This window comes from Procambarus clarkii, chromosome 9 (assembly GCF_040958095.1).
Source record: "Procambarus clarkii isolate CNS0578487 chromosome 9, FALCON_Pclarkii_2.0, whole genome shotgun sequence".
NCBI lineage: Eukaryota > Metazoa > Arthropoda > Malacostraca > Decapoda > Cambaridae > Procambarus > Procambarus clarkii.
In genome coordinates, this window is record NC_091158.1 from 51,184,270 (window position 1) to 51,197,132 (window position 12,863).

A 12,863-nucleotide genomic window follows, 5' to 3' on the forward strand; every position below is an offset into this window, starting at 1 on the left:
CAGGCTTCTCCTGCCACAAAATTTGAACCATTGTCCGATATCATTAGTTTGGGACAGGATCTGCGGGCTGCAAACCTACGAAAAGTCTGGATGAAGGCTTCAGCACTCATATCTGAAGTCACTTCTAGATGTACGCCTCTGGTGGTAGCACACGTAAAGAGGCAAATGTAAGCTTTCACTGGTATCTTATCTGGATTGCCAGTGAGAAGCAAAGCTCCTGTGTAATCAACACCAGTGGTTTCAAAAGGACGAAGATGAACCACTCTTTCTTCAGGGAGTAGTGGAGGTCCTGGGTAAGGACATACTCGGGCATCCTATCTTTTGCAGATTACACAGAATTTAATAATTGACTTGACTGTCTGACGATCTTGAGGAAGCCAGTATTTCTGTCTTAGGTCGGTGAGAGTATCTAACACCACCATGTAAAGTACCATATTGATGGTGATGTAAAACTAGAAGTTTGGTAATGATGTGGTGACGTGGTAGAAGAATTGGATTCTTTGTATCTAGATCAATTTTTGCATGAAGCAAACGTCCTCCACACCTTAATATTTTATGGGTGTTGGCATCATACCAGATACCTAGAGACTTAGTTAATTTATCTGGAAGATTTTCATACTCGCTTCCATATGTCTCTTGCTGTGCACGTTTGATCCAGTAGAGGATAGGATTGGGAAACTTATGTCTGATTCCTATCTTAGCAAGAAAGTCAAACACATGTGCTGTCACTCTTAATAACTTACTTAAGTTGGAATAATTGTGAGGATCAATGGCTAAGATTCGTTGAGGTTCTGGTTCTTTCATGGGAGTGGTGATATTGGTCACTATGACTTGTGGCTTTTGTTTGGGCCACTGACCACCAACAAGCCATGAAGGTCCATTGAACCACAGCGAAGACTTGATAAGTTGTTTTAGTGTTAATCCTCGAGATAAATAATCTGCAGGATTGTCCTTAGTAGGAACATGTCTGAATTTATATCCAGCAGATAATTCATGAATTTCCCTAACACGATTACTGACGTAGGGAGTTTTATTATTGTTGTTTCTTACCCATTGTAAGACTGCCTCATTGTCTGACCACACGACAATCTCACCAAAGTGGATATTATTGAGTGTTTTGGTCAGGCAATGAGCCAATCTTACTCCCACCAGCAATGCTGTCAACTCCATTTGAGGTAAAGATCTCTTCTTAATGGGAGCAACCCTTGCTTTAGATGTGAGCAAAATTGATTGTGCACTATTAACTAAGTAGGCTACAGCGCCATGCGCTTTGCCAGAGGCATCGCAAAAAACGTGCAAATTTGTGGGCAAGTCTGGTCCTGAAGCATTACGAGGAAATTTCAAAACACCTAACTGATTGAAATCCGCTGTGAGTATCTGCCATTTAGCTTGTTACTCACTTGGTAACGGATCATCCCATCCCATATGTTTCTGCCAGCATTCCTGCATTAGGAGTTTGCCCCTTATTAATATAGGACTAAGCAAGCCTAAAGGGTCAAATGGTTGACTGACATACAAGAGTAATTTTCTCATGGTAATGGATGAATTATCGGTTTGTACTGACTTGACATTCATCTCGTCAGTACTTGTGTTCCATTCCACACCTAGAACCTTTAATTGATTAGGTACCTGATAACCTGGAAATTCTTTCTCGATTATCTGGTTTAATGATTCATTATTTGAGGCCCATGATTGTAGTGGCATATTGGCTCCTAATAACTCACGGTTAGCCTCATGGTAGATTTCTACCAAATTGGATTGATCATTGGTAGTTCCCTGGAAATTGTCGACATACAAGTTGTCACTAATTTCTGCCTTATAAGGGCCATTAGACTTCCTCAAATGTGTATCTAATGTTGCTTGCAATAGAAATGGGGAAGACGTCACTCCAAATAATACTGAGGCAAAACGATATGTGATGATATCACTGTTAGGATCCAGTGGGTCCTTAATCCAGAGAAACTTGGTGTAATTACGATCCTCTTCCTGTAAACCTACTCTAAGGAAAGCTTTACTGATATCAGCAGTATAAGTAAAAATACCAGTGCGGAATCGTAATAGCACATCATGTAGCCTTTGGGTTAGGCTAGGTCCCATTTGGAGACATTCATTCAAAGACACACTGCTTGGCTTCAATTTAGCACTACAGTTGAATACAATACGTATTGGTGTTGTCAAGGAATCTTTCACCACAGCGTGATGGGGTAAATAGTGACCTATTTTCCGGTCATCATTATCAACAACCTCGATAAATTTACTGTTGAGTTGTTGTTGGATTAGTTGATGATACATGTTCAGTTTGTCTGGCTGCTTCTGTAGTCGTGTTAATTGAGACTGCAATTGTGAGGCTGCCATGAAATAATTAACTGGAAGTTGTGGATGATTCAACTTCCATGGGAGTCTCACCCAGTATTGTTTATCTTTATAGACAACTGTATCCAGATATTGCTGGTAAGTCCACATATCATCAGGGCTTGGTTGTTCAGGGATAATACCTAAAGTGTCTAAATCCCACAGACGATGTACAGGTGGATCAGACTCAATATCTTCAGATATTTCTCTGAAATGTAGAGGTGACTGTTCCAAGCCTAGTCACACCACTATTATGTTGTTAGATTGTTGGTTTGTTGACGCTGGATTCTGTTGGAAAAGCACCGGTCCAGTAAGCAACTTGCCTCCAGCAGATGACAACAAATTCATTCTGTTTTGTCTGGTGCATCCCGTTATAAATTTATAATAATGATCCGCGCCTATAAGTATTCCAACATCAGTGAGGCAGTCAGAATTTATTTTGTAATCTGCTAGCCTCATGCAGTTTCGTTTAAGATATTTCGCAGTGCGAGCTAATCCTGTGACCTGTAGGTCTGTAGGAAGTTTATCTACTACTACCGCTTGTATTGGACTAGTGGAAGATCCAAGTCTCACTAATACCTTAACTACTTGGTATTCACGAAGTCCACTATTAGTCAAGAAACCTGAAATATTTAATCTCACACTTTTGGCAGGTTTTAATTTTAACTGCTCGACTAATTGTTGTGTAATGAAGGTTTTCTGTGATCCTTGATCAAAAAGAACTCTAGTGTTAACTCTAGATTTCCTGTTTATTAGTCTAAGTTGAGCTGTAGGCAGAGTGGTATTATTGCCTGACTCAGTAGCAAGTACATTTATTTCTTGATGCACTTTGCAATATTGTACTGTGGTAGAATTCGTGGAATTCTCCCCAGTTGTCATGGATTGGGTAGAAGTTTTTCTACATAAGGCATAATGATGTACACCTTGGTTGCATCTACTGCATGAACGTAGTTGCACTACACATTTTTTGGGGTCATGAGAGCCCATGCACTTGGTGCATCTGTGTATTTCTTGTAACCGTTTAATCCTGGTATTAAAGTTAGGATAAACAGTGCATTGGTAGGTGGCATGTCCTTGACTACAGAACAGACACCTTATCTCTCTGGTTGACTTTGTTCCTTTAGCAGACAAGTCATTGGTTACACCAGAAGGAGATACTGAATAAGTACCTACATTACCACTCCCCTTTCCAGTGGATGGAGCAGTCCTAGGTTTAAATTTATTAGACTTATTTAAAGTCATTTTTGGTTTAACTGAAGTGTCAATATGAGCTGACTTACGATGGGAGTTAGTAGAGAAATTTGAAACACTTTTCCCATCTTGGTTGGCTCTTTGTCTTTCGACTAAGGTATGTAGACCTTCTGTAATTTCTTTCAAGGTCAAAAAGGTCTTGTTGTACATGGTACATAATTTATCTAAAGTTTCTCTTGGCAATTTTCGCCTAACAACTACTTTGGTCAGCCATTCAGCTGTCTGAATTTGGACTTTAAGGCATAAGGCCTTGAGTAAAGATTCTAACTCTAGCCTGAAAGTTTGGAGGGAATCTGTAGAATTATTAGCAGATGGTAAATCTAGCAATTTTTGAACTAAGACAGTAATAGTTCTCTCCGTGTTATCGTAGTTGGTTTTGAGCAATTGAACAGCTAAGGAGTAACCTTCACTGGTCAGTGTTATATTAGAGATTACTTTCAAGGCTTCATTTCGTAACAAGCCTTGTAAATAAGTGAATTTGGTGGTTTGAGGAATGTTAACTTTAGAGTCTACTGCATCTACGAATTTACTCCAGAAATCATCCCAACTTTCATTCTCGTTACCAGAGAATGTGGGTATATTGATTTGAGGTAATTTGACATCAGGATCTGTACGTGCAGCAGAAGCTACTGTCAACTTGTTTTTAGCAATTTGCTTCTTAAAGGGTAGAAGCTTAACTCGTATATCTTCTTCATACTGAGCTAAGTCATCTATAACATCCTCAAGTTCACTACTTTCTACAGAAGTTGAGTGAAGTTCTGTCAAATACAGACTCATGTGTTGCTTAATATGGGCAAATTTGCTTTCAACAACTTGTAGTAAATCTTCTAATTCAAAGTAGTCAACAGGTGACTGTTGTGACAGATTTTGGCATTTATTAATCTGTCGGGTCAAATGACCTTTCAGACCGATAAGGGTCCTTTTCATTTTGGTAGCCGTTTCCATTTTGTTGGGTAAAGGCTGGTTTGTCAGTAAATATTTGTTACTGAGATAACTGGGATATTGACTCATTCAGTGGAGATCAATATCAATTAGAATAGCCTAATATACTTGAATAGACTATAATTTTACCTACCTAACAAGAAATAGCTAACTATTTTGAGCAGTGCTCGAACTTCACCATTAACTTTCGTCCGGTTAGCTCTTCTATATCACCATTAGATGTAATGGTGACCATTCAGCAATACTCAAAATAGGTACACACAAAATAATGAGTACAAAATGAAATAATATGGATATACTCTAATCAGAGTTATCACAAAGTTTAATCCCACCCTTAATAGCGTCAGCACAAATGGTATAATACATGCACTACTGACTAGCTTAAGTCTAGTCGTGATAATTCCTACCTAAGAAACTACAAATTTATTTAGTCTGGGTTTGTGCCTAATTCAGCACAATCACAGCCTAAATTCTACCTAATAAGATTGGTAAAGATTATTGTGGTGCAGTAATGTGAATATAGTTGTGCTGAATTTTTGGGTGTTTTGGATTTTATAGTTTATAAGTGTGCACTTGCACACACAAGTGAAAACAATTATGTACAGTTAAGTTTGGCTTGCTAGCCACAGCCGTTTGTGATAGTTGATTGTGTTGATCAATTTGTCAACCACATGTGACCTAGACTCACCTGACAGGTGTACACCATCTCTTGCCAGGTTTTGTCTATAAGGTCTGGCTGTAAATTGGATATAAGTGGCATCCAATCTCACAAGTTTTTTCAGCCTGAAATTTATGTATTTAGCAGCTCTCTGGTAGTATTCTGGTGTTACTCCCCAAAGATTATCTTGACTTGGTTGGCGAGGTTCCACTAACGTGAATACTACCGAATTATTGATGAGCTTAAATGAAGAAATTATGGCTTTAAGGTGCTTGATCACCTCAGCTGGATGACGAGTAGGATGGATGTCATTACCACCTAAGTAAATAATGGTTAGATGGTGTGGCCACTCTAACGCAGGTGTTAGTGTGGAATTGTTATAAAAGTTATGAGCTGTTGCTCCTGGTGACCTAAAGATTCTTACTTCAGTATGAGGTATAGGTCTAAGTGTTGTGGGTAATTGTGTCCCACGAGTGCTACCTTATACATGAGGTGTAAGTAGCAATGACTGTGTGACTTAGGCTAACCTATGTGTTACGCTGTTGGTAGACACAATTAATTAAAATGGTTAGTCTAGATTACTTCACACGGTGATTAGTTATTACTAATTAGTATGTATATTTATATTTTATGTTTATCCGGTTCGATAAGGACCATAATGTGGGACATTTGTGGCTTGACTATTTATTTAATTATTAAAGTAATGAAATCAATTTCGAAGGACCACCCGCTTTTATAGTAAAGAGGGAAACTAATAAAAAGTGACGATTAGAAATTCCTAGAAGAACCAGTGACTATGGATAAATATTAGGAAATATAATCACTTGAGTAATTAATGGGCTGTATAAATAATTTACTTGAATCAAAGCCTCAAACACCTACATTGGGGGGTTATTGCTAGAACTTCATATATGTCTAGGAACTAGTGTGGTTCGTGCACCAGTTCATTGTGTAATAACCTAATCTTATGACCAATTAAAGAATCAATAGAAAATTTATCACCAATAAAGATATAGAATATTAACATCAGAAATTAATCATTATAATAAACACGTATTATCTCCAGTGTACAGCATTCCATAAATGATAACTAAAATACTGATAATTTGAATAATTAAAGAAATATGAAAGGTCTTAGCTTGAAGACGTTTTCAAAGACATCAGTTACGAATCATCCTCGGGATCTCCGGAATTCCTCGTAGAACACTGGGAGATGAATAACACGGGTAAAGTAACAGCTCATGGATTCCTCACACGCGAGCTGTAATTTAAGGGATATTACGTAGCAATGTACTAGGCTACTAAATATCTATATTCAAGGAAATGGAAGTAAAATTAATTTAGAATACTAACATGGGTTTTGTTTAAGTTGCTCGATGTAACGACAAGCTACCCTGCCATATACAATCTCTAATGATGCATCAAAAGGGAGTCATATATACTTAGCTAAACGGGTACTGAATAAGTTGAGGCTTGCCGAAACCGCATCCCAAGCTCTAGTGTCACAATGGCGAACACGTGGTGGCTAGCTTGGCTTGGATGTCGACGCGCTTATTTGGCTGGTCACGACGGATCACGTAGAACAAATTAACTAGTTCTCTGATGAGTATTAGGTTAAATCTTGCTGACAACTTCACCGTAACGTGTCCTAGACTCTGCCACCAAAACTAGTTGCTCAATTCCACAACAAGTCTTCACGCCGCACACTGGCGACTTCTCCTCCTTGAGCTGTAGTCCACCACACAATGGCGTCTCCCTCTCCTCTCCGCGTCCCGCATTCGCCACAAAAATTATTTATCACGAATAATATTATTTCGCGCAGTTGTGGCTAAAATGCTTTGATAAAGACTGGGGTGTAATTCTAGGGAGCTAAATATTATTACTTTCTCGTCCTACGGTGGTAAACAAGAAATGGAGATGATTTTAGTTTTCTCCACGGCATTCACGCGTGACGGTAAATTTTATTACTTGATAACAATTGTAACTAAAAACTCTCGATTTGTCATTATTTGGAAGTTATGTTATCTGTAAATAATTATCACACGGAATACTGATGATTTTAGAGAATCACATTCAGTTCTCTAACACACTGGATATAAATGTGTTTAACTTGGTAGAATCTGGCATTACGTAAGAATTCCAGCATTATTGTACAGATGCAATTATTAGTTCATGTGAACACTACTGTTAGTTAATTTTAGTTACTACAGTAATTAGTATATTTTAGTAATAGTTAATAATAATACAACAGTATGGTATTAGTGTTGGAAATTTCCAACAATCAGGGAACTCAAAGGGTATTACGAATTTCAGTATTAAATTTTTGGGAAAATTAGTTCGTTTAATTTATGTTACGTATTTAAAATCCAAGGGCAACTTTAGTATCTATTAACTGTAGGAGAACATGGGGGGTTTCCAATTCAACACATAAGAACGACAAGTAGCAAAAATATATCAAAGGGGAGTTAAGTGAATACCACTGAACAAGTTATACAATTTATTTTATGAACCATGTAAATTAAGACAATTTGAACATATCCCCTATTCTATTCCCTTAGAGGCACAATGGATATTTACTATGGACATGAACTCAAGAGCACTATACCTTCAATACTGCAACTTGCCAAAGGATGTTGATTGGCTGCCCACAGGTCAGTTGACCTGTATGTACCTCAGCCGAGGTCCCCAGACACACTAAACTTTTCTTTATTGAAAACGCTCACCAGTGAATGAGGTGCTCTAGAAACCGGGCCAATGGCATGGGCAGGCACTACCCTGTGAGGCCCCGCCTCCCCAGGCCTACATGTCTTTAACCAATCCGGATCAGGCTTGACCATAAGGGTCAATTCCTCTTGACATAAAACTCCAAAAACTGGGAAGACACCAACGACTTTCCTGGCTGGGCACCCACGTGTAACTTGAGATCACAAGTTTATTAGCCCTGGGGTAATATACCCAAATTCGTCACTGGCCCGGAGGACAGGAGAGAGAGGGGAGCAAGTGGCTTCAAGCTGTTTATGACCCCCGTGACAAAAGACAGAAATGACCCAAGGGAGGGTAGGCAAGCGAGAGAAGGGAAGGGGAAGAGGAAGGAGAAGAGAAAGGGGGAAGGGGGAAGGGCAAAGGGGAAGGGGAAAGGGGGAAGGGGCTATGGTGTGCATATACCATTACACATAGATGAATATTAACAGTTAGGTGTATTGATAGATGGATGGATTGATAGATGAGTAGATGGTTAGATGGAAGGATAGATGACAGACGGTGGATAGATATTAATTAAGATGGATTAATGGATCGATTAATAGATAAATGAATAGATAAATAGAGATAGGTGGGTAGATAGACAGGTGAGAGGCAGACAGACTGAGGCAATGTGAGGTGACCCCTCTAGTACAAACTATAAGAGAAAATGTGTGTTGGTCTGTTCCAAGGTGGAGGCTACATAGTAGGAGCTAGTCTCACCCAAATTGTCAGAGAGAATGGTCTGGGGAACGGGATGAACACAGGAGTGGTCAGGGTGGCGAGGATTAAACAGGAACAGCTTGCCATCAACACATTCAGATCCCCACGAATGTTTTGGCACTGTCCGACAGCTGCACAACTAAATATTTTCAAAACCAACTAATACAATATTAGTAACTTGCAACATTATTCACTGATTTTGGGAACATTAATAGAAATTGTCAATAATTTGCCCGTACTCATTTAAAATAACAAATTTTTCTGCATCGTCAAAGGTTTCTTAAGCCATGTTTCCTTATCAGAGTACGGGGTAACTGCTCTGTTTTTAATATTTCATACCACTGAGATCCACTGTTAAAGTTAGGGGAGCCTGCTAGGGTCTCAACATGGTACTGGAGTACCACCCAAACGGGGTTAGGATATGCCCGGGCCCCAAACTCCGGTTACTAGGTTAATTTATTATAACCCTCAAACACCCAAGTACAACTTAAATACTTTTATCACCTCGAGCTTACGTTCCCTCCCTGACTCCTCATTGGCAGGAGACAAGATTCCCGTACAGCAAACTAGTGTAAAGACTACGAGTCCCTAAGGGACAATTTAACTTAACCTAAATGACTATAATTACAGCAGACACGTGTTTCACTGGTAAGTACCTGCATCTAATTACATGGAACTCCAGGATATGACCAGGATAAACAGACAAGAATACACTTAGAACAGAAGGGTGGCATGTGGTAATGATACTTATCTTAGTTACAAACTTAAGAGGTAGAGTAAGATAGTAGGAGGGGACGCCAAGCCAAGACGTCTAACCCGCCCCCAAGGTTGCTGTAAAGGAGCCCACATTTCCACGCAGCCAGTAGCCTGACTTGGTCAGCTGATCATACAGTAACCATTTACTTATTCTCTAATACAATATTTAATTGCCACCATGCAATTCTAAGTATAAATATAGCATCCTAGCTTAACAATACGATAAACTAAGCACTCTCACAGTGTAACTACAATGCTAGGAGCATCAAAATTCTCTTAAGTCTGGCATGGACGCAATCACCCACTATTTGCAATTTGAGGAACAATCTTGTGTATAAACTTACCATACAATTAACATTCCTTCCAAATAAACCAAACCTATCTAAAATTTATAATTTAAAAAACACTAATCCAACGTATAATCCTACACGTTCAGGACCAATCACACTAAAATACATACATAAGTGAAGAGTCCCTACATCATCTGTATGTAAACAAATGCCATACGACACTGATCCATCTGCCACAGTGCAGTACTGGACCCAGGGTCATAACATCCTCTCACTGTTGACACCCAACACATAGACAAATATATTTTTCATCAGAGAGAGAGACAGACAGATAGGCAGATAGACACAGAGAGCAAGAGACAAAGACATATAGAGACAGTGGCAGACAATCGATAAATGGACGGATAGATGGCTGGAATCACGAATAGACAGATAAGTACATACATGGATAAATGGATGAATAGGTAGAATGATGGATAGACAAATAGATAGATGGCTAGATAGATGAAAAGATAGTTGGATGGATTAATGTATAAAAAGATGATTAGGTGCATGGATAGATAGCAGCAAATAAAGCTAGATGGACAGACGATTAGATAGATGGATAGAGTAAGGGTTAAATGGATAGAAAGCGAGATGAAGAGAATAATGGACAGAGAGCGAGATGAAGAGATTATTGGATAGAAAGCTAGATGGATAGCTGGCTGCACATATGGATGGATAGATGACTGGACATATGGCTGCACAGATGGATGGATAGAAAGATGGATAGATGTATATAAATAGATGGACAGAGTAGAGGGCAGAAGAATGGATGGATAAATAGATGGATGGTGCAACACAGGGGGTGGGCTGTGGCCAAGGGTGCTGCTAGTGGCTCAGGGTAAAGGTCAGCCCGGTCTGACTCACGCGACTCGCCAGAGTCTGTTGGTCTCAAAGATGAGGACCACGTCAAGCCCACCACCGCAGGTCTATGCTCCACCACCTGGGTGCTACTGATCGCCCTGGAAGCCCTTCAGTCAACCACGGGGGAACTGCTACCAGCAATTCCAGCCTTGTTCCATGGAGGAGTGAAGGAAGACTCAGACTTACCTTCACCAGCACTTCCTCTGAGTCTTGCCCGCTGTAACAAAAGGGTCGCAGGTTTCTCTTTCACACCTGCATTTCTCCACTATCACAAGGTCGCCAGCTGGGTTTATATCTCTGCACCCCAGCAGTGGAGTTTAGTGGTTGAACTCTGTTGCTTGACAGCATAAGTGTTGCTACTCTCACAGTGTTAAATCAGGATTGCCAGCCTAGGGTACGTTCCATAAATATCTGTGTTGCTCTCACTTTTCCAGCCACTAGAATATTTTCATATAAAATCTTACTGTTCATCTGTGGGGACTATAATACCACTCGTGTATGCTCGTAGAGATATATGGAGGCGAACTCAAACACGTCAGTAAAATTATATGACATATACTAACGAAAAGCTACATGAACACCCATATAGAAATGGTACATGAATAGACATATAAATAAATGCTCTGGAGATCGTCGGCAGCTCTCCTCTCACGAGCTCTGACAACTCCATCAGCTGGGCAGATTTAAATGGGGGACTCACACCCCTCTCAAGAAGGGAGGGGGGGGGGCACTTCTTCAATGTCGTCTGCCGCCTCACCAACTGTCACGTCGTCCACACACTGTCGTCTCCAAACTGTAGAGTGCTGGCTGCCCTACAGCCTATCCTAATACTAACATAATAATATATATGCTAATGTCATCTATATATATTTCTGGCCTAACTAGCCAAATCAGCAAGGTGTAATGGAAGAGAAATATGATCTACCTTAATCACTTCTGTCCACGACGCCTGTATTGCAATGGTGTGATGTTCCTAAAGGTCCCGGGTCGCTCCTCGGCGATCCAGTAGCGTGTTGCAAGGCCTCAGGTGTCGTGAAGTAATTGCGTCGTATCCGTGCCACTCCCTAGAGTTCAGGTATACCAATACTGGTCCAACCAGTAGTCACTGAGCCAGTCGCTGTATACACAAGTTCCTTCAACAAGACATTTTCTCCTGGAACTGGAAACGGTGTCTTCCCTCCAACGTCTCAGAAGATGTAACCCAGTCACTGCAGCACTTCTCGTCGCACCAAGCCAGACTCGCGGGTGCGAGGCAGGCGTTCCCGAGTCGTCGCCGACCGATATCCTCAAGTTCGATATCCTTGGTTCTTCTTTGCCCACTAAACTTGGCTTCTTCGTGCTCCCCAAGGAATACAGAGTCTTCAGGGATAATGGTAGACTGCGATGGCTGCTTATAATCCACTGAGCGAGGCTCCCAGAGCTTCCAACCTCAGCGCTCTTCAACGCACGTCCACATTCAGATCAGCTCTGCACGACGCCATTCGCCAGCTGGCGAGCCAGGTCACGTCAGTGATGTCACGGCGGACACTGATTAGTCAGCCGCGTCACTTGACCTAGGCCAGCCAATCCCCAGCCGGATGGCGTCACCCGCAAAATAGCGGATTTGTAGGCAGGGGTCGCCATTTTGTATTACCAGGGGCATGACCCCCACCTTCCCTACAAACATATAAATACAAATTTCTCCCTAATTAGGTGACCAACCCGGTTGCCTCATATACCAAAACACTCCCCAGAAGACTCCCAAAAGGCAGCTCAGGGTATCAGCAGGGTAAGCTGATATCATTCTTAACACTGGCATTGGGGAGAAATAGGAGGGGGCTCCATAACAATGGATATATATGGATTGATAGATCGATAGGTAGATGGATAGATTGGTGGATATAGGGAAAGGCGGATAGATATAAGAATAGATAAATAGACAGAAGAGTAGATGTATGGACAAATAGATTGATTTACAGGTGGACAGAAAGATAGATGGATATATGGATTGCTAGATAAGTAGATGGAAGGATAGATGAATAAATAGATACTTAGATGGTTGCATTAATTGCTGGGGGAATAGATTGATGAATAGATGGATGGATTGAAATGTAGATTCATGGATAAATAAATTGAGATGTGTGGATGGAGAGATAAAGAGAGAGATATGTGGATGGACAGATATATGTACAGATCGGAGACAGACAGACAGACCCTGGCAACGCTGGGGTGCCTCTCCAGTACAATATACAGTACAAAGGCTGTCA

At 40.6% G+C, this 12,863-nt stretch overlaps 1 protein-coding gene across 1 annotated transcript in view; it reads right to left on the reverse strand.

The window, feature by feature from the left end:
• Window positions 1-4,530, reverse strand: part of LOC138362931 (uncharacterized) — a 166,198-nt gene extending 161,668 nt beyond the window's left edge. Inside the window, exon 1 of the mRNA XM_069321512.1 lies at window positions 4,167-4,530. Within this exon, the coding sequence (XP_069177613.1) occupies window positions 4,167-4,530 (364 nt within the window). The remainder of the gene's footprint in view (window positions 1-4,166) is intronic.
• Between the last annotated feature and the right edge of the window lie 8,333 nt (window positions 4,531-12,863).